This window comes from Lactuca sativa, chromosome 3 (assembly GCF_002870075.4).
Source record: "Lactuca sativa cultivar Salinas chromosome 3, Lsat_Salinas_v11, whole genome shotgun sequence".
NCBI lineage: Eukaryota > Viridiplantae > Streptophyta > Magnoliopsida > Asterales > Asteraceae > Lactuca > Lactuca sativa.
In genome coordinates this window covers 39,487,374-39,507,134 of record NC_056625.2, presented here as the reverse complement: position 1 = coordinate 39,507,134, position 19,761 = coordinate 39,487,374, and the positions used below count along the sequence as shown (strand labels likewise).

The following is a 19,761-nucleotide window of genomic DNA, read 5'->3' as shown; positions in this document are numbered from 1 at the left end:
GGGAAAGGAAAATCGAAAGAGAAATCAATAGCGGTAGAAACAGAAAATGCAGACGTTCCACAATGGTGGACACCGGAGGAGGAATACGCTTTGACGGTAGCTTGGTGTGCTACTTCAAAAAACGAACTTCGCAGAAAATGAATGAAAAAAGGAGCTTATTGGGGGGGGGGGTGTTCGACAAGTTTCACGCTATTTTAAAGAGAAATTTGTATCGCAACAATGTCATGTTGATCAGCAAATGGGGTATGATAACTAAGCAGTGCAACAAATTCAACGGTATTTACAACCGACTTGAGGCGCAACAACAAAGCGGAACCAACGACTTCGATTTGTTCAAATCTGCTAAGGAACAATATCGGGTTGAAATGGGTCATGTTTTCGACTTTGAAAAATCATGGGAATTGTTGCGAGCGGATCCAAAGTGGAATAAATCACCTACATCGTCGGAGGTTCAATCCAAAAGGTCTCGCAATTCTAGCTCGGTCGACGTGTCAGACGCACAGACTAACATCGACCTAAACGCCGACGACGATGAGATCCCGGATGATATCCAAGAGATATCCCCACCACGACGACCGCTCGGACGCGACAAAGCGAGGCGCGCTGCAAGACATGCGGAGGAGGTGGAGACGAGAGCAAAAGAGGCAGCGGAAATGAGAGCGAAATTCGACGAGCACAATTTATTAATAAAAGAAAAAAAAATGAGTTGAAACGTCGTCATTTAGAGTTCCTGGAAAGGCAGACACAGGAGAAGCAGGAGCAAAAAGAGAGGGAACTAATGACACATCAGTTGTCAATTCTTCGGACGAGTGAGGAGGGTTTGGCGTCAACTGATCTAGCGGTGCTACAAGCGATAAATGAACAAATTATGAAGAAATATTTGGCTTAATTAGGATTGTTATGTGGTTTTAGTAGTAATTTGAATGATATTTTAGCTATAATATTAAGTTTAAAATTATGTTTTTTTTAATTGTAATCGTAATTTTAGATTTTAAATATTAGCCTTTTTTGTTTTTAAAATTTTATGTTTTATAAAAAATATATTCATGTGAGTGATTAAAAAAATACAAAAACGAAAAAAAAAATAAAACGAAAAAGAAAAAATAACAATTTTGAAAAAATAAAAATAAAAAATATAACATATTTATTTTCAAAAAGTTGATGTTGCTTCTTGTTGGTCATTTCCTCACTTGGTGTTATGACACCACTTGCTTATGTGACATATGAGGTGACACAACTTGATGTTGCACTTATTTGCCCACACCTAATACTTTTAAAAATATTTGAAAAAGTAAGTTTATATGCTTTTAAGAATTTTTAGTTTATAATTTTTATATAGTTTTACGTCTTTAAAACTAACAACTATTTAAAAAAATAAAAAAGACTCATAAATAAAAAATATAACTTTTATCAAATATTTATTAAATATATAGATATATATAGACAGATAAAGGTTTAGGATTAGACTTTTCTTTTTAAAATAAGAAAGTAAAAGCATGAGCTGTATTTTCAAGTCGTCTACGTGATTTGTCATTATATTTTTGTTGTTTTTCAACCCAAATCTTTGACTTTAGTCTTTCCTTTTCCCTTTTTTTATTATTTTAAAAAATATTTCTTTTAATTTTGTCAAATATCCAACAAGATCTCCGGTTCTCCCATTAATTTCCTCCTCCTTTTATTTAAATACTTTCCGATTTCATTTTTTATTTTGATCGAGTATCTATAAATAAATGCTTACATTATTATTTATTAATATTATTTTAGAACATTAATTAACTAATAAAATATTTCAAATGACTATATAATAATTACAAAGTGCAAAAAATATCTGGCTGTTTGACTTTAAACGTACATCCTTCATTAATGAAGGGTCATTTTCTATACACAGGTTGTTGCATACTTTATTTTTATTGAAGTATCTAGGATTTTAGTAACACACCCAAAATTAAATTTAGATTAATGTCATACAAAAGAGCTATAACATTGGTTACAAAACACTTATTTATGTTCGGAAGTAACTAAAAAGACTTTACGAGCTATGAACTTTTTCAGTAATATAATATAGCATAACAATTGGTTAATAACTTTAAAATAAAGTTAAAGAAAAGGGTAAATCTTTTTGTAGAAAGCCGAAAAAATAAATTGTAAATACAGATGGGGAATTATTATTTAATGCATTCTCATTTCCACCAGCGGTTCCTCTCTCTCTCTCTCTCTCTCTCTCTCTCTCTCTGCATTAAACCTTGACTGGTTTCTCTCTCTAGAAAAGAGCCACCATCATCGAGCTAGCCCACTAGAAAAGAATGAAAACAAACTCACCTCTTTCAATACCAAACAACCCATTTCTCAAAGTCAATTTAATACTTCTCTCGATCTGTGTTGTCTTTTAATGTTATCTCCTTTTTCTTACTCTTCAAATTTCAAAAACGGTGCCAGATTGAAACCCTTGTTCACAATTTCTTCATTTCTGCTGCCTCTTTCCGTCTTGCTTGGTATGTGACGCAATCCGGAGTGAGAAAAAGAATGAATTTGGAACTCAGATCAAGAAATCTCCATTTCTCAAATGAGATTTTTCGATAAGCCCTGAAAATTTACCAAATTGTGCACCTTTTTCGTGTTCTTCTTCGGTGTTTGTGTATTTCAGTTTATTTATAATCGGAGATGGTTGCTGTATCGGAGGTATGGGTAGTTGTGATTATACTTGTGTTTTCTCTTCAAAGTCAGGTTCTTGTGATTTCACAGAATGTGACATGCAATTCCGATGACCTGAGAGGATTACGGGGTTTCATGAGCGGATTGGAATCGCCAATTGTCGGGTGGTGGCCTACCAATTCGTCATCTTTTTCCTCTTTTAATTGCTGCAACTGGGTGGGCATCACTTGCAATTCTTCTTCTGGTAGGATTGTTGCATTAGAAGTCCAAAAGAAAAGATTAACCGGTAGTTTCTCCGATTCTCTATCTAATTTAGATCAGCTTCAAACCCTTAATCTTTCACGCAATTTCCTTAAAGGCCCTCTTCCAATTTCCCTTTTTCATCTCGCCCATTTGAAAGTGCTTGATTTGAGTTGTAATCGGTTCAATGGGGTTTTACCGGTTAACATCAATCTGCCTGCACTTGAAGAATTAGACATCTCTGATAATACCTTCAGGGGTTTCCTCCCTTCCGGTTTATGTGTCAACTCCACCGGAATTCGTGTTCTTAGATTTGCTGTGAATTACTTCAACGGAACTATTCCGCCTGAATTCGAGAATTGCACTTTCCTTGAACATCTGTGCGTGGCTTCCAATCTTCTTTCAGGGGATATACCGGAGTTCTTACTCAGATTACCAAGATTACGGGAATTAGCTCTTCAGGATAACAGGTTCATCGCCATCAACGGAATCGGTAATTCCTTCAGTCATCTGGTTCGTTTGGATATTTCATCCAACAGGCTCTCGGGAAGTATACCCGATTTCTTCCGTAGCTTTCCGAATTTAAGTTATTTCTCAGCCCATTCCAACAATCTGTCCGGAGGAATTCCTCCATCGTTGTCAAATTCACAGTCAATTTCTTCCCTCAGTTTGAGAAACAATTCTTTAAATGGTTTAATAGATTTCAACTGTTCCTTGATGGTTAATCTTACCTCACTTGATCTGGGCACAAATCACTTTTCGGGTACAATACCAGATAATCTTGCATCTTGCCAAAACTTAAAAGCTTTAAATCTCGCCAGGAACAGACTCATAGGCCAAGTCCCAGAAACTTTCAAGAATTTTCCTTCTCTTTCTTACCTTTCGCTTTCTAATTGTAGTCTCAATAACCTCTCAAACTCTCTCAAAGTCCTCCAACACCTCCCAAATCTGACCGTTTTGGTTCTCACCATGAACTTCCATACCGAAGAGCTCCCACCTGATGATCATCTACAGTTCAAAGCACTGAAAGCTCTTGTAATCGCCAATTGCAGGCTCACAGGTAGCATTCCGCCATGGCTGAACGGTTTATCACAGTTGCAGTTACTGGATTTGTCATGGAACCACTTGACCGGTTCAATTCCGGCTTCTTTGGGTGATTTTAGGTCTCTTTTTTACTTGGATTTATCAAACAATTCCTTGTCGGGAGAGATTCCCAAAAGTCTGACGCAATTACAGAGCCTGATTTCACGAGATATTTCATTAGAAGAACCCTCACCGGATTTCCCGTTCTTCAAAAGAAGAAACATGAGCTCTAGAGGATCAGCGGTGCAGTACAATCAGATCATGAGCTTTCCACCGTCAATTGACCTAAGCAGCAACCTCCTCTCCGGCGAAATACCCCCTGAATTTGGCAACTTGAAAAAACTACACGTTTTGGATCTGAAACAGAACCATTTATCAGGTACGATTCCGAGTTCTTTATCAGGGATGAGAATGGTGGAGACGCTTGATTTGTCATACAATAATCTCACCGGAACAATCCCTCCATCTTTGGTGAATCTAAGTTTTTTATCCAAATTCAGTGTCGCTCACAATAATCTCAGGGGTTTTGTCCCTAATGGAGGTCAATTTTTAACGTTTACAAACTCAAGCTTCGAGGGAAATCCCGGTTTATGTGGGGAGGGGCGTGGAGTTTACACCTGTAACACTAGAAGACTCCCTGTATCATCGATTAGAAAATCAAAGAAAAATATCGGGAAAATTGTTGGAATGGCTATTGGGATTTGTTTCGGGACATTATTTCTTCTCGCTCTGATGTTCATGGTGGTTGTTCGTGTAACCAGTCGACAAGAAGTTGACCCAGAAAGAGACGAAGAAGATGAAGATGATGATGGAAACAAAAACTTTGAAGAATCAAAACTAGTTCTTTTCCACAACAACAAATCAATGTCAATCGATGATCTATTGAAATCAACCAACTCTTTCGATCAATCAAACATAATTGGATGTGGCGGTTTCGGTCTCGTATTCAAAGCCACACTTCCCGATAACCGGAAAGTCGCCATTAAACGTCTCTCCGGCGACTGTGGTCAAGTTGATCGGGAGTTTCAGGCGGAAGTGGAAACCCTCTCAAGAGCACAACACCCGAATCTTGTCCTCCTTCAAGGCTATTGCAAACACAAAAACGAAAGACTTCTTATATACTCATTCATGGAAAACGGTAGCTTAGACTATTGGCTACATGAAAAACCAGATGGCCGGTCAATTCTTGACTGGAACACTCGCCGGAAAATAGCTCAGGGAGCCATTAGAGGTCTGGCGTATCTCCACCAATCTTGTGATCCCCATATCCTTCATCGTGATATTAAATCAAGCAACATTCTGCTAGATGAAGATTTTGAAGCCCATTTAGCCGATTTTGGTCTTGCAAGATTAATTCTACCTTATGATACTCATGTAACGACTGATCTTGTTGGGACATTGGGTTACATTCCACCTGAATATGGTCAAGCTTCTGTTGCGTCTTACAAAGGAGATGTCTACAGTTTTGGGGTTGTTCTTTTGGAGCTTTTGACAGGGAAGAGACCGATGGATATGTGTAAGCCTAAAGGGAGTAGAGATTTGATTTCATGGGTGATGCAAATGAAGATGGAAAAAAGGGAGAGTGAAGTGATTGATTCGTTTATTTTTAATAAAGATCAAGATAAGGAGATGTTATTGGCTCTTGAGATTGCATGTGTTTGTTTAAATGAATCACCAAAGTTAAGGCCTTCGACTCAGGAGCTGCTTTCTTGGCTCGATAATCTTCAACTCAAAACACAGTAATAACATAATATGTTGGGGTGTAAATATGATACATTTGAATTCGAGTAAAGTTTTAAAGATTTTCATTTTTTTTTTTAATTATTGAGTATTGTTGGTTTGTTATTGGTGTCGATTTCTGTTTTTGGGTTGTAGAATTTGATCTCTAGTGATACGGGTCCATTAAAAGGTACGATTTTTCTTGCAAATGTGATTCCAAAGGTGGCGGGTCAACGTAAACACCCTGGTTTGGCGGAAACTAAAGTCAAACTTTTCACCAAAAAAGTCACATGCATCTTTCAAATGTATACCTTCATCCACATCCACACGACTAAAGTACAATATTAAGGGTTTTATATCGTCCATAAAAATACCACCGATTTAGGCCATCTCCATTGATTGAATGTCAACTTGCAAGGCTATCCGATATGACTAAATTTGGATAAATAGCTATTATAATATAGCTACCTTTTAACAAGATGCAAAAGTAGAACATCATCTTTGTAATTTTGAAATTTTCAAATCTATAAGGAAGTTTTGACTTTCATTGTTTTCAACTTTGTTTAGTAGAACATCATCTTTGTAATTTTGAAAATTTCAAATCTATAAGGAAGTTTTGACTTTCATTGTTTTCAACTTTGTTTTGTTTTTCTATTTCTCTTATTTTCTTACCTAAGGTCATTATCATCAATCTTCTTTCTTGCTACACATTTGTAATTTTGAAAATTTCAAACTATAAGGAAGTTTCGACTTTCATGTGTTTTCAACTTTGTCTTTGTTTTTCTATTTCTCTCTTATTTTCTTCCTTACATCATTTGTCATCATTCTCTCCTTTCGTGCTACATATTAACCATTTCTTTTTCCTTTTTGTAGTTCTTTTTCTTTGTCGGTTGAAAAAAAAATATAAATTTATATCATTTTAATGGATATAACATGGACAATAAGTTCAAAATTGATTACGAATAACAATTTTGTAACTCATGAACACGTTTGAACTCATCCTAGTTCAAACTTTTAGATTTTGAAGAATCTTTTATCAAAAAATATAGTTTCGAAACTTATTTTTCTGTTAAAAAATCAAAATTCAAAAGATAATTTAAAACTAGTTAAATTCTTGATTTTTTTAATTATTTACGAAGTTTGTAAGAAAGGTAGATTATTTTGTTTTGTCTATTTATAGAAATAGTGATTTTCCTAAATTTACTCCTTTCGTTTATAAATTAATTTATTTATATTTATAATTACAGTGTATTTATTAAATTAAATTAAAAATTAATTTACTTAAACTATATTATAGTTATGATGAACTACACAGCAATATATCATCTTGTCCATCGATTTTCCCCCTTTTTTAACAGCCGCTTCTTTGATCCTACTAGACGTGATTGAGTAGAATAATTTGCAACCGTTATTTAGCCCCTATCTAATATCTACTAGGTTTAAGACTCATATATTACATGAGTTTATTAAAAATAAAAAATTAATATCAATATATAAATCTGAAATATTTTATAATGTAATACTTTACATAATAGAATGTAATCTTCTGAAAATTTGTAAAAGAAATTAAATCGTTTGAAGTATTTATGAAAATTTATTACCAAATAAATATGATGAATATTTCTTTATAAAACCCATTAGAATTTTATGGAATTTTATTTTAAGAAAATGGAAATCCTTAAAAAATGACAAGTGGAAAATAAAATTTTAAAATTCTTACAAAATGACAAGTGTCAAAATGAAAGAGAATATGACATGTGGCAAAATAACTTTCGTTTATTAGAGAAGATTTGTATTATAGTAAATTATAAACACAAATATAAGAAATCAAATACAAATAAGAAAATATATGTATATATATATACATATATATATATATATATATATATATATATATATATATATATATATATATATATATATATATATATATATTAGCTCCTATGGATTACTAGAATTTAAAAAAAAAAAAAACTAGGTTCCCAAAAGTTAGTTTGCTACCGTTTTTTGAGAACCAGTCTTAATTCAGTTCAACTCCTATAATTTTGAACGAGTAGTGTTGGTCGTTTAAAGATATCCATTTTGGCTTTGGCAGTTGCTATGGATTATATGTATTAATGATTGATTCTCTGTCATCGCCAGTGAGATTTAAGTGTAGGGAGCATAAGCTTGTATAGGAAAAGTAAAATAGAAAGGGGAGAGACATAAGTTGCTGATCGAAGTCGTTGTCTCAATCCAAAATAACATCAAAAACCACTAGATAGCTAGGGTAAGTAAGGGTTGAATCTATGAGGAGTCTGTGGTTAAACCTTGTGTTAAAATATACAAAAAAAAAAAAAACCTAATACTTGCATTTGGTTGTTAAAACAAATACTATAAATGAGAAATCAAGGTACTCCCGATTCAGTTGTCGGACAATTCAAATATACACATTTTCTTCCCTAAAATCCTAGTTCAATTAATTAGATGTAATTGGGGTTTATTATCTTGTAACACATAATTTTGGGCACACGATATTTTCATTCAACTAGTTGTCTTACTCACTATGTCTAAATGGATTAGGAATAATTAGTGAACAAGTAAAAAAAATGTCTTACAACTACCAATTACCATATTAAGTTTCAATATCATAAGTTGGAATAATATATGTTGATTCAATCATTTGTCTTTATTCCTAAACTAATTGAACTTGGAACAAATGATGAATTGACAATAAACTATTTTAATTATGACATCAAACAATTCATACAACCTAATTTCAATTATCATTACCAATTATCATCACATGAAACATAAAATAACAAATGAAATAAACAAGAACCAAGTAATAATAAATGTGTTCATCCAAAAGTCTTAAACATCCCTAGAAGAACCCTAATGGTTTATCCTTCCATTGAGTTCATAAAACAAATTACTTGAATGAGATAAATGAAATGATTAATAAATTCCATAAACAAAATTAGAATCATCAAACAATGTAGCATAATGATTATCAAAGTATAGAAAAATTAAACGTTTGGGGAGAAGAAATAATTTCTGGAAAATAAAGAATTGATGAAGATTAACCAATGAAATGATCTTCACTTGTAGCTTGATGTTGAAATCGATGAATTCTTGCCTTAAATCCGGATTGAAATGGAATGGATTTGTGTTTCCAAGGGTTTTAGAAGCCTAAAAAACGCAGGAAAAAGCTCTGAAAATCGGAGGTTGAACCCTAAAAACGAATGCCTAGGTCCTTATTTATAATATTTGGCAGAAAATTGAGAAACCATGGGATGTGGGACGTTGGACGTCCTAGGAGACGTCTTAGATGTCATGTATAACGCCTAGGCGTTCTTCGTACATCTTTGCATGCCTTCTGTCGTCCTTGAAATACACTAAAAATTGGCCTAAAACAGTTGGCTTCATAGGAGATGTCATTAATGCGTTGTAAGACGTCCTTCACAAATCCGAGCTCTTCACGTAACACGCCGTTCCAACATGAGACGCCTCTAAAACACCTAGACGTCTTAGGGGATGTCTTAGACGCCTTGTAGGACGTCGACGAGCCTTCCTCATTTTCCCTGCTCTGAAATCCACCCAGATGTTGACCGTTTGACTTTGACGTCCTAAGGGACGTATTAGACGCCAAGAGGCGTCCTTCACCTTCCGTGCAAGTTTTGGTGATCTACATGACATAACTAGCAGAAACACAAAACACGAAAGTTGTAGAAAATCTTGTCGAGTTTCCAGAACTTCTTCACTCATGTCAATCAAAGCTCCAGAACATGAGATATGACTAAAACATTAAACATGGTCAATTTTTCCAACAACATTTCTTCTTTCCTTTAGCAATCCGTTTTACTTGCAGGTTCTGCCCACTTTTAGTACTACATATTGACCTGCATATGAAGTTCAACAACTCATCAAAGCAGTGCCATTCTTGGACAATTATACATCAATTCAACAGATTTACGACATTTTAGTACATTCATAAAATAGACTTATCAGTTGCATAAAGGATGAAGATGAATGAATAATGAACGGGAAAGAAAAGAGATGCTTTATATATGATTTTTTTGTCAATGTTTCTTATCGTGCGTGTTTCATTCTCTTGGGTACGATTAAAATCTTAATAATTAGTCTCTTGACTTAGTCAATAACACCATTTGTTCTTGTTCCATCCCTATTAAACATCCTTTTGAACATCTTATGTCATTTTGTCTAGTTATGCTTCATCCACCAAATGCTAACTAAATGGTGTCTCCACCTGCTGCACTTCTTACGTGCATTTGTGATCCTTCGGGATATAAGACAAACTTTGCAAAACAAAATAAAAATAAAAATAGAGAAAATTGGGGTTTTGATCCATAAAAAATAGGTTAAACGAAACAATGATTAATATTAGTGTTATTTTATTAGTTGGAGTTTTATTATTAAATTAATGAAAAATGACATATTAACCCTATAATGTATTACACACTTACTCATTCAGTCTTTTAACTTCTTTGTGTGCTTTATGAAGGAATAAAGTTGTTATTTCCCTGTATTTTTAGTCACCCCAACTTCCTTTAGCCGGTTAATAGCGACACATAAGCAAATTAAGCCACACACGACGTCTATATATATTTTTAACTCACTCAATTCCCCCACACATTCCTTCGTATTTTTTCTACAACTATAGACACCATTAAACCTTGAAGCATGCTCTCCAAGACCTTCCAGTAAGTTCTTCCCTTTAAGAAATCAACAAAATTCCTTGCCAACAATGGCTTCTGGCTGCACTTACCTCATGACAACAAGTTCAAGAAATCTGGCCATGGCAACAAATCTCACAAGTATTTCAAAAAATACTCGGTGGATGACACCCATCTTCATCATAGGGTTGCCATGGAATCTTTTGTTGTTAAGCTCTTCACCACTATTGTTGGATTAGGTGTTTAAGCCCATAACTATAATTGGTATGTACTTGACCCGAGAGTATCATGGTCCATTTGGGTTGCATATCATCAGAACAATTTGTTAGGATGGACTTTTGAGAGAAGAGGTTATTTATTGATTTATTAATATATTATAAGTTATACTATATTAATATGAAGTCATATGATTTAATTAGTATTGATCAAGAATTAGTTTGGAATTAATTTAGTGATCAAAAGAGACTAATTAAATCTATGGGGACTAATTATGGTAATTAGTTATATTTATATGTGTTGGGCTTATGATCCATGTTTGACTAAGTTTATGTATGGATACATAAAGAGTTGGGCCACATGAAACATGGATCATAAAACCCATGAGTATGGATTTGGGTTATTCCCATGACCCTTGGAATCCTAAATATAAATATGTGAACTATAGCTAAAAACGACTACACTAGTTCTTGGAGTTCATGGAGGTGTTTTTGGTGCATGGAGATTCTCTCTCAAGAACCACATTTTTCCATGGTGTGTTGTGATTCTATTTGAGGCATCCACACTATTGGTGCTAAGCTCTTTAAGACAAATACAACAAGGCTTCAAGCTACATAAAAGGTATGTCACCCTAACTAGCATTTCATATTGTTTATGTCATTTGCATGCTAGTTATATGCTTAATGCTTTGGAAACACCATTACACGTATAATTAGAGAAAACATAGATCCAAGGCATTTAGGGTTGTATGTGCACCATAGGATGTTGTAGTATTCAAAACCCAACAGTGGTATCAGAGCCATGGGTTGTTTTCTATTATACTTGATGTTATATTGGTTTTCAAAGCAAAAAAAAAAAAAACAAATTTTCTGTAGTCTGACAACGTGACTCACCGAGTTCAGTGCTTAACTCGCCGAGTTGCATGAGCTTAGCCTTGGACTCGCCGAGTTGGATGAGTGACTCGCTGAGTCCACTCACAAAGTTGACCAACTCGACGAGTCAGCTCATGCACTCGACGAGTTGGCTGTCCTGGATGCAAATTTTCAAGTTTTTTTGGCCTGTTTTAGATTAGGATCGTCACCATAAAGTGTTTTTGTTCATAAAAATTTGATTTTGGTGCTATGGTAATGTTTATCCTCATCTAAATAAAGGATAATTGTCAAAGTTTCAAGATTTGTATTAGTTTATATGATTAGTTAATTTCTTGAAAATTGTTGATGTGAATTATCTTTGCTTATGAGTTTAATCTTGTTCATAGAAAAATTATTTGATTATTGTGTTAACTGGAATAATTGATCTTAATGGTTTTTATGAACTCCATAACTTGTCCTCAAGTTATGGAAAATGAAGAGTTTTTCTTTTTAAAAGATTCATTAAAGTTCATAGGTTATGAAAAATGAAAGGTCTTGTTTTTAAATGTCATCATAAAATAGTTTTATGTCTTCCATAACTTGTCATCAAGTTATGGAACTTGAAAAGTCTTCCATAAAAACCATATTAAACTCATAAGTTATGGAAACCAAAAGTTTTTGAATTGTTCAAAACTTGCCCTCAAGTTTTGGAATTTATAAAGTTACCCCCCATGTATACTTTAATTCCAAATCAAACCCTTATAATTTTAAAAGTTTAAAATTCAAACCTTATACTATTATAATATTATAGGTTTAATATTTATACATATGTATAAGAACAAAGTCAGTCTTACCGTTAGTAGGCCTCATTCACGAAGCTGGTCTATAAGGGGGTATAAGGTTACTGCTTATAAAATAGCAGTTTAATGGGTGTCCACTCTCACCCACCGTTTCCTTGCCTGGTGAAGGGTCGTTAGCCGAACGGGTTGGACTGGGCATTAATTCTCCCTTCATTAAAAGTATAATGATAAATATAAAGTAACTAAACTTTATTAAATACCCAATCTTAGTTACTTTAGGAAAATATAAATTTGGTGCTAACCCATGAAATTGCACTTTGCACCTTACTAAGTCGTTAGTGGAGCGTGTGTGGTTAACCGACATACTAATCTGGGACTGACAATGCGTGGAAAAGGGTAGCTTGCTGTTAATCATAGATCAATGGAGCGTGTGTGGTTAATCGGCACATTTATTAGGTGGTTGTAACATTAAGTGTACCAAGCTAATTTGCATGGTTATTCACTCCTAGTTTGTGATCCTTGGCATCCCAATCACAAATTTGAAGGACACAATCAAGATCTAAACATGCCATTGAATAGTTCAATGAATCTCAAAGGATCTAGGAATTTCAATTCATTTAAAACCTAAAGTTTATTTTCATTTTTCATGGTGGAAATTGGTAAATCGTCATTTACCTACCTTCAAATATTTTGTAGCTTGGATTACGGCATCCCTCTTCCAAGTTATAAAATATTGTGTTGGGTCATAGCCTTAATATTTCATATTGGGTGTTATATTAAGGACTTAAATCAACTTGCTTGAATTTCTCCCTCATAGATGTCTAGTTATGACAACTATGGTCTTCCTTATCCTTTTGGATAAAGCTTTCCCAATGAAGATGATATCCCACATGGCGATCAAGGTGAATGATTAATCCCTTTATTGTGAATTAATGGGATTGGAAATCATACTTCACTTCCTCCACCTCCTCTAATTATTCTCCTTAACCCACAAGTTCAAAGACTTGAAAAGTTCAAGGTCACTCAATACCTAATGGTAAGCAAATTCTATATGTGCTCACATCTTGGAGATTAAGTCACATATTGACAGGCTGGGAGAGTACGGTGTTGAAGTCTCGAGGAAGTTGGTTGTTGACTGGGTTCTTTAGTCACTACCTGATGACAGATCACGAAATGACCCTTATCGATCTTAACTATTTGCTTGTTGCTGCTGAATCAGCAAAGATTTGGAGCACTGGTAAAGCAAATTTGATTGGAAGATCTACTTCCCAAACTTCCATGGACATTGACAATAGTAATATTAAAAGTCCAAAAAAGCTTTCTCTTCCCAATGGAAAGGGATCGGCCATGGTCAAGTCATTTGACCCAATGGTAAAGAGAAAGGCTAAGTCTGAGATAGTCTCGTGTACCATTTCCAAAGAGTCCATATGTTTATTTTGCCAAGAGAAGGGGCATTGGTTGTGAAGCTGCCCAATTTACCTGAAAGTCCATAAGGATAGTAAAATCAAAATGTGTGACTCTACTTCAGGTAAAGTTCACTATCTAACTCTATTAAGTTCCTATTTGGAGATTCTTGATACATGATGTAATGTAATTACATTTTGATGTTTTGAAGAATCGAAGAAAAGAAAGGAAGCTTAAAGAAGAGGTAAGCTGATTCTGATCGCTAGGAAATGGATTTCGATCGCATGGTTCGGTGATCAGAATTTTGAGCTGCTATTTAAGAGTTATGATAGATTTCATAGGAATAGATAACAACATAGTTTTCATTTGTATTTGCATTGTAAGGATAAGTTTTTCCGCAATTTTTCAAATAAAAATAAAATCTTCATTTTATTTTATTAAGTATCCTTACAATGGCATTTGTGAAAATTGTTGTTTATATGTTTCCGTTGATAGCAATATTGGAAAATAGATTTGATTCTTTCGGTTCTGGTAGTGTCATAATTTACCCAATAAGGAAAGATTCTTATCAACCAAGTTTTAGTTGGATAGAAACTTGGAATCATGCAACTTGTATTGTGTGAAGAATGAGAATTTCCATCTTTGGGAAATTAAGACTAACTCCTTGTTCACATGTATATGTGAGTCAAGTGAAGGACTAGAGGATTGGGTACACTTTGTTGTGTGCTGGTCAGGTCCACCACAAAGATTGGTAGGTCTATTCGTCATGATTTACTAAAGTTTAGTAAATATGATTATACTTACAAGATTAAGTATAATTCTGAATCGTTGAAAAGGATTCAATGTGTAGCAGAACGAATAAGAAGAATCAAATTAGGCATAAAGATAAAAGTTTCTCCAATATGAAAAGATGGGAGAGTACTTGAAGTATCGTGTTTATGATTATCTTAATGATTATGAAACCATATAACTATTAATCCTCTAAGGAAATCTTAGTACATTTGTTTGTCTAAGGAGAGGAATCGTGAATTGTTTGAATGGTTAAATCAAAAGATAAATTATACTTTGTTCCAAAACAAGTCTTGGAGTTATACTCCAAGGTTGTGCCTTGAGTGACATAATCTTTAGAAGGTTTATAACACTTATCAAATGTAGAGTAAAATGTTTCTTACTCTTGTACATTTGAAGTTGGTAAGTTGTGATGTCTTGGATAAGACAAAGACCAACTAAGACCAATTGTGTGAAGTGTTTATCTTGATAAGAATCCGCACTAACTCTTGAATATTTGTTTTTTTTCAAGGAATGGTTCTTTACAAAGAGAATCTTATATGTCAAGAGGTCAGTGGGAGTCTTAAAGATCTTGAAAAGTTTCAAGAACTAATCAAGAATAAAACCTATTGTTTAATCACTAGCACACGACTTGAGTTTTGTAACCTATCGTGTTGATATATTCTTATTTCTATGCCTATTCCAGTTAAAGTTGACTATGCTTGTAAGTTCTATGAGTTCTCAATTATTTGCATAACAACCTGGAAGACATGGTACGCCCTTGTGCTGCCAAGTGGCAAGAAATTAAGATTGAACAAGTTCAGCCCATATGAATTTGGATTTGTCACTAACCATGCCTTGTGATTATGGTTATGACAAATTCACATGGATAGGAACACATACGCTATAAAATCTAAGTGTCATTAGGTTTCTCTCTGAATCATGAAAATGATGGTGAGGAAACGCTTTCACTAGGTAGATTTTAAAGGATTAGAGTTAGCAGTTGTGTAGTTGCATTCTCAAATTTGATTATGATTACGGCATCCGTTTTCATAGTTTGAATTGTGAGAAATGGAAAAAAGTTTGTACATTTGGGACTTATTAGATTAAGTTCTGGAAGGTTCAAACACACACATTTGCTATTTAATCTGAAAAGTGTATGGGCTTGAGAAGTCTTGTAAAGACTTATCAGAGCATCAAGTATCAGAAATCTGAACTTTGGAAAGGAAGTCCAGCTGATTTCTGGATACATGTCAAAGCTAGTGGGATCATAAGTGTTATGCTAATAAGGATATAATTGTCATGTTATCAGTGTTGCAAGTTAGCAATGTTAATTATAGAAAACAAAAGTTTCAATTTGCAAAGTTGCTGGGTTAGAAAAGTTGTTTTTCCATAATTAAGGGAGAAGAAATTATACTTCATTGCAATTCTAAAAGCCTCGATTGAGATTTTAATCAAATTTAGTCAAGTATATGAATGTTATGTTGGAATGGTCCAACATAAGGAAATTCTATATATGGAAATATTAATTGCGTTCTCAAAATTCGATTATGATCACGACATCCCTCTTCATAGTCCAAATTGTGAGAACATGGCAAATAGAAACATTATAGCAAAAGACTGCTCAAGTATCATGTCTTTATGTGAGACATTATGAATCGTATCCCATATGCTTCAGGTATAGGATCAACTACATATGCTATAATACTTCTATGTGTTCTGAACTTTCCAAATGCCTAGGGCATTAAGAGGGAAAAGGACCAGAACTGTATATGACTAAAATGATTAAGCAATGGTCGAGGACAATCTAGGTTTACCAAATATTTTTTGCTCATGGACAGTTGGAAGTATAGTGTAATTTTTGGAAGGACCACATTGACATTTTCTGAAAAGAGGCAACTCTTGTTCAAAAGTGATAGTCAAAATGGGAATATGGAAATGTTTCCATAGGTGGAAGTTATTCTTTAAATCTGTGCAAGATTAGAAAACTTAATGCAAGAAGGATGTTCAAAGGAATGTACTTTGAATTTGAGACTTCAGTTCCATGGAATAGCTCTCTATTGGAATACTTTGTAATGTCTGTTTCCAAGTCTCTGTGACTTTTGTGCAAAGTCATTACAATAAGATCATTGCATATAAGTTTAGAATCTAACAGATCACAGTAAATGGCAAGAATTTGGTATTCTTACATTTGCAAAAAGAATTTGGAATTATGAAATGAGTTTTATTGAAGTTGTGTTCAATTGATCTATTTCACAAAGAAATGACCATAGACAAACATAGTGTGCATGCTTGTCGCATGGGACAACTATTGATTTAGTTCAAGTATTAAGTTGATTATTTGAAACATTATACAATTAATAATGAGTAATCAATATGACTCAAAAGTTTTGGGGCCATATAGGATTAGTATTATTCTTGTGTTTCACTTTGCATGTTTTGACTTCCCGAATAACTAGGTTATTCAAACCGTCCACAGTCGATCATACTTTGGAAGTAGGTATTGAGGCAAGATTGTCATGAATGGGTCTGTAGTTTGTCTAGGTGTTTTAGACATAGCTGCAGTATTCATGAGTGCTTCCGGAATAAGATTTGAGTATTGGATTAAACCCATGCTCATTTGAATAACTTCATGGATTTTATCACGAGTGATCATGAGACGATAATATCTTATATTCTTCAAACGGAGAGATATGAGTTGCAGTGTACAAGTCGGTTGCACATTGATAATGTGAAAACCCACCAGTAACTTGGTGTTATAAAACGCATTGTTGTGTGTGATTTGGTGAGTAGATAGAGCAAGCATATGAGTCGAATTTTATCTGTTCCTTTTACCCCATGTGGATAAAAGCAATATATGTGGGCCCCTTGATGATTTAGTGATGACAAATCTAAGTGCTCGGTCGGGCCTGGACTGATTTGATTTGTTCAATTAGTCGGTCATCATAAATCGGAAATCGGGAAATAACAGATAGACAAAGAGAATGATTATAATCCATGTATCAGTCCATATGATATCTAGAATAGAGGAATATTTGATCCCTTATCTAATGGACATGTCATTGACTAGGTCAGAGTTCGACAACGGCTTTAAGAGCTACGATTTCTAGTCGGGTTTTGGAGTCATACATGTAATAATAGTTATTAGAATTATCCAAGTGGGAGACTGTTGGATTAGGTGTCTAAGCCCATAACTATAATTGGTATGTACTTGACCCGAGAGTAGCATGGTCCATTTGGGTTGCATATAACCAGGACAATTTGTTAGGATGGACTTTTGAGAGAAGAGTTTATTTATTGATTTATTATTATTTTATAAGTTATAATATATTAATATGAAATCATATGATTTAAATAGTATTGATCAAGAATTAGTTTGGAATTAATTTAGTGATCAAAAGAGACTAATTAAATATATGGGGACTAATTATGGTAATTACTTATATTTATATGTGTTGGGCTTATGATCAATGTTGGACTAAGTTTATGTATGAATACATAAAGAGTTGGGCCACATGAACCATGGATCATAAAACCCATGGGTATGGATTTAGGTTATTCCCTTGACCCATGGAATCCTACATATAAATATGTGCTCTATAGCTAAAAACGACTACACTAGTTCTTGGAGTTCATGTAGGTGTTTTTGGTGCATGAAGATTCTCTCTCAAGAGCCACCTTTGTCCATGGTGTGTTGTGATTCCATTTGAGGCATCCACACTATTGGTGCTAAGCTCTTTAAGCCAAATACAACAAGGCTTGAAGCTACATAAAAGGTATGTCACCCTAACTAGAATTTCATATTGTTTATGTCATTTGCATGCTAGTTATAGGCTTAATGTTTTGGAAACACCAATACATGTATAATTAGAGAAAACATAGATCCAAGGCATTAAGGGTTGTATGTGCACCATAGGATGTTGTAGTATACAAAACCCAACAATTATTTCCTCCTTGAAAGCTGCGTAGGCAGAGTTAAATTGTTACATCCCAAAACTCACAATAAAATTTTTCATTTTCAATTAAATTATAATCATTGTTTCCAACCAAAACCAATGTTAAGTACAAATATTCCTAAATCAATGTATCATAATATCTCCAAAACATGTCGCCGAAGGATGTGTAGGACCACACATTTGCATTCCCCCGATCATCTAACTACCTGAAACATAACACTTCAACCGTAAGCCAAAGTTTAGTGAGTTTCCCAAAATACCACCACACAAACATATAACAGCATGCATATTTGGCCCACAATTATCGGGTTGGATTGCCCTTGAGCCCACATCATGAGTCTGTCATGCCTATCCGACCCATAACTCTTGTCTGGATTGCTCCCGAGCCCACATCATAAGTTTGGCATGCCTATTCGGCCTACAACTTATGTCTGATTTGCTCCCAGGGTTGCTGGCCTCCGCACAAAGCAACATTGCGTCAACCCAACCGCAATATGTCGACATATGAAACAGATAATCATATAACCAACAAACATATAATCATACAGATCTAACAGATAACTGTTGGATTAGGTGTCTAAGTTCATAACTATTTCTAGAATTCATTTGACCTGATTAGCATGGTCCATTTGGGTTGTATGGCAATGCAACACTTGGATAGACTAAATGAGAGAAAGGACACTTAAGAATTATTAATATATTATAAGTTCTAATATATTAATAATATTATTTAATTAGTATTGATCAAAGAATTAATTTGGAATTAATTAAGTGATCAAAAAGAGACTAATTAAATATATGGGGTTGTTTGTGTAAATCATCTATTCTTGTATAATGGGCTAATGATCCATGGTTTGTATGGATTCGGTTAAAACCCATAAGGTGCTCCATGGATAATCCATGGAGGTTACAAACCCATGGATCATGGAATATGGAAAGCCATGACAATTAGGGTTTACATGGTGTAACCCTACTTGTGCCACAACTATATAAAGAACCCCATGCAAGCAAAATCGACACTACTTATACAAGATAGAGGGCTAGTCGATTTTGAGGTGTTAGTGAACTTCTCTCAAGGTCATTCCAACTGTTGTGGTGTTGTGTGATACATTTGAGGCATCACACTTGAGGTGCTAGGCTCACAAGGTTCTCAAGGAATCCAAACAACTAAAAGGTATGTTCTCCTTCTAGCATTTATGTTTAAGAGTTCCCCATGCTATGCTAGATATGTTAAGAACCTTGGAAAATCAATTTTGCATGTATCTTAGTAAAACATAGATCCAAGGTTTCTAGGGTTGCATGTACACCTTATGACTGTACTTCTCTCAAGGTCATTCCAAGTGTTGTGGTGTTGTGTGAGACATTTGAGGCATCACACTTGAGGTGCTAGGCTCAC

The 19,761-nt window shown here is 34.3% G+C and overlaps 1 protein-coding gene across 1 annotated transcript; it reads left to right on the top strand.

Annotated features, from left to right (window-relative positions):
• Nucleotides 1-2,194: 2,194 nt before the first annotated feature.
• Nucleotides 2,195-5,796, top strand: LOC111896730 (phytosulfokine receptor 1). Its single transcript, XM_023892712.3, has one exon. The coding sequence runs from the start codon at nt 2,662-2,664 to the stop codon at nt 5,716-5,718; it is 3,057 nt and encodes a 1,018-aa protein (XP_023748480.1). The 5' UTR covers nt 2,195-2,661; the 3' UTR covers nt 5,719-5,796.
• Nucleotides 5,797-19,761: the final 13,965 nt, after the last annotated feature.

Coding starts and splice junctions, on each gene's coding strand:
- LOC111896730 (XM_023892712.3), top strand. CDS start 2,662: ATGGTTGCTGTATCGGAGGTATGGGTAGTTGTGATTATACTTGTGTTT.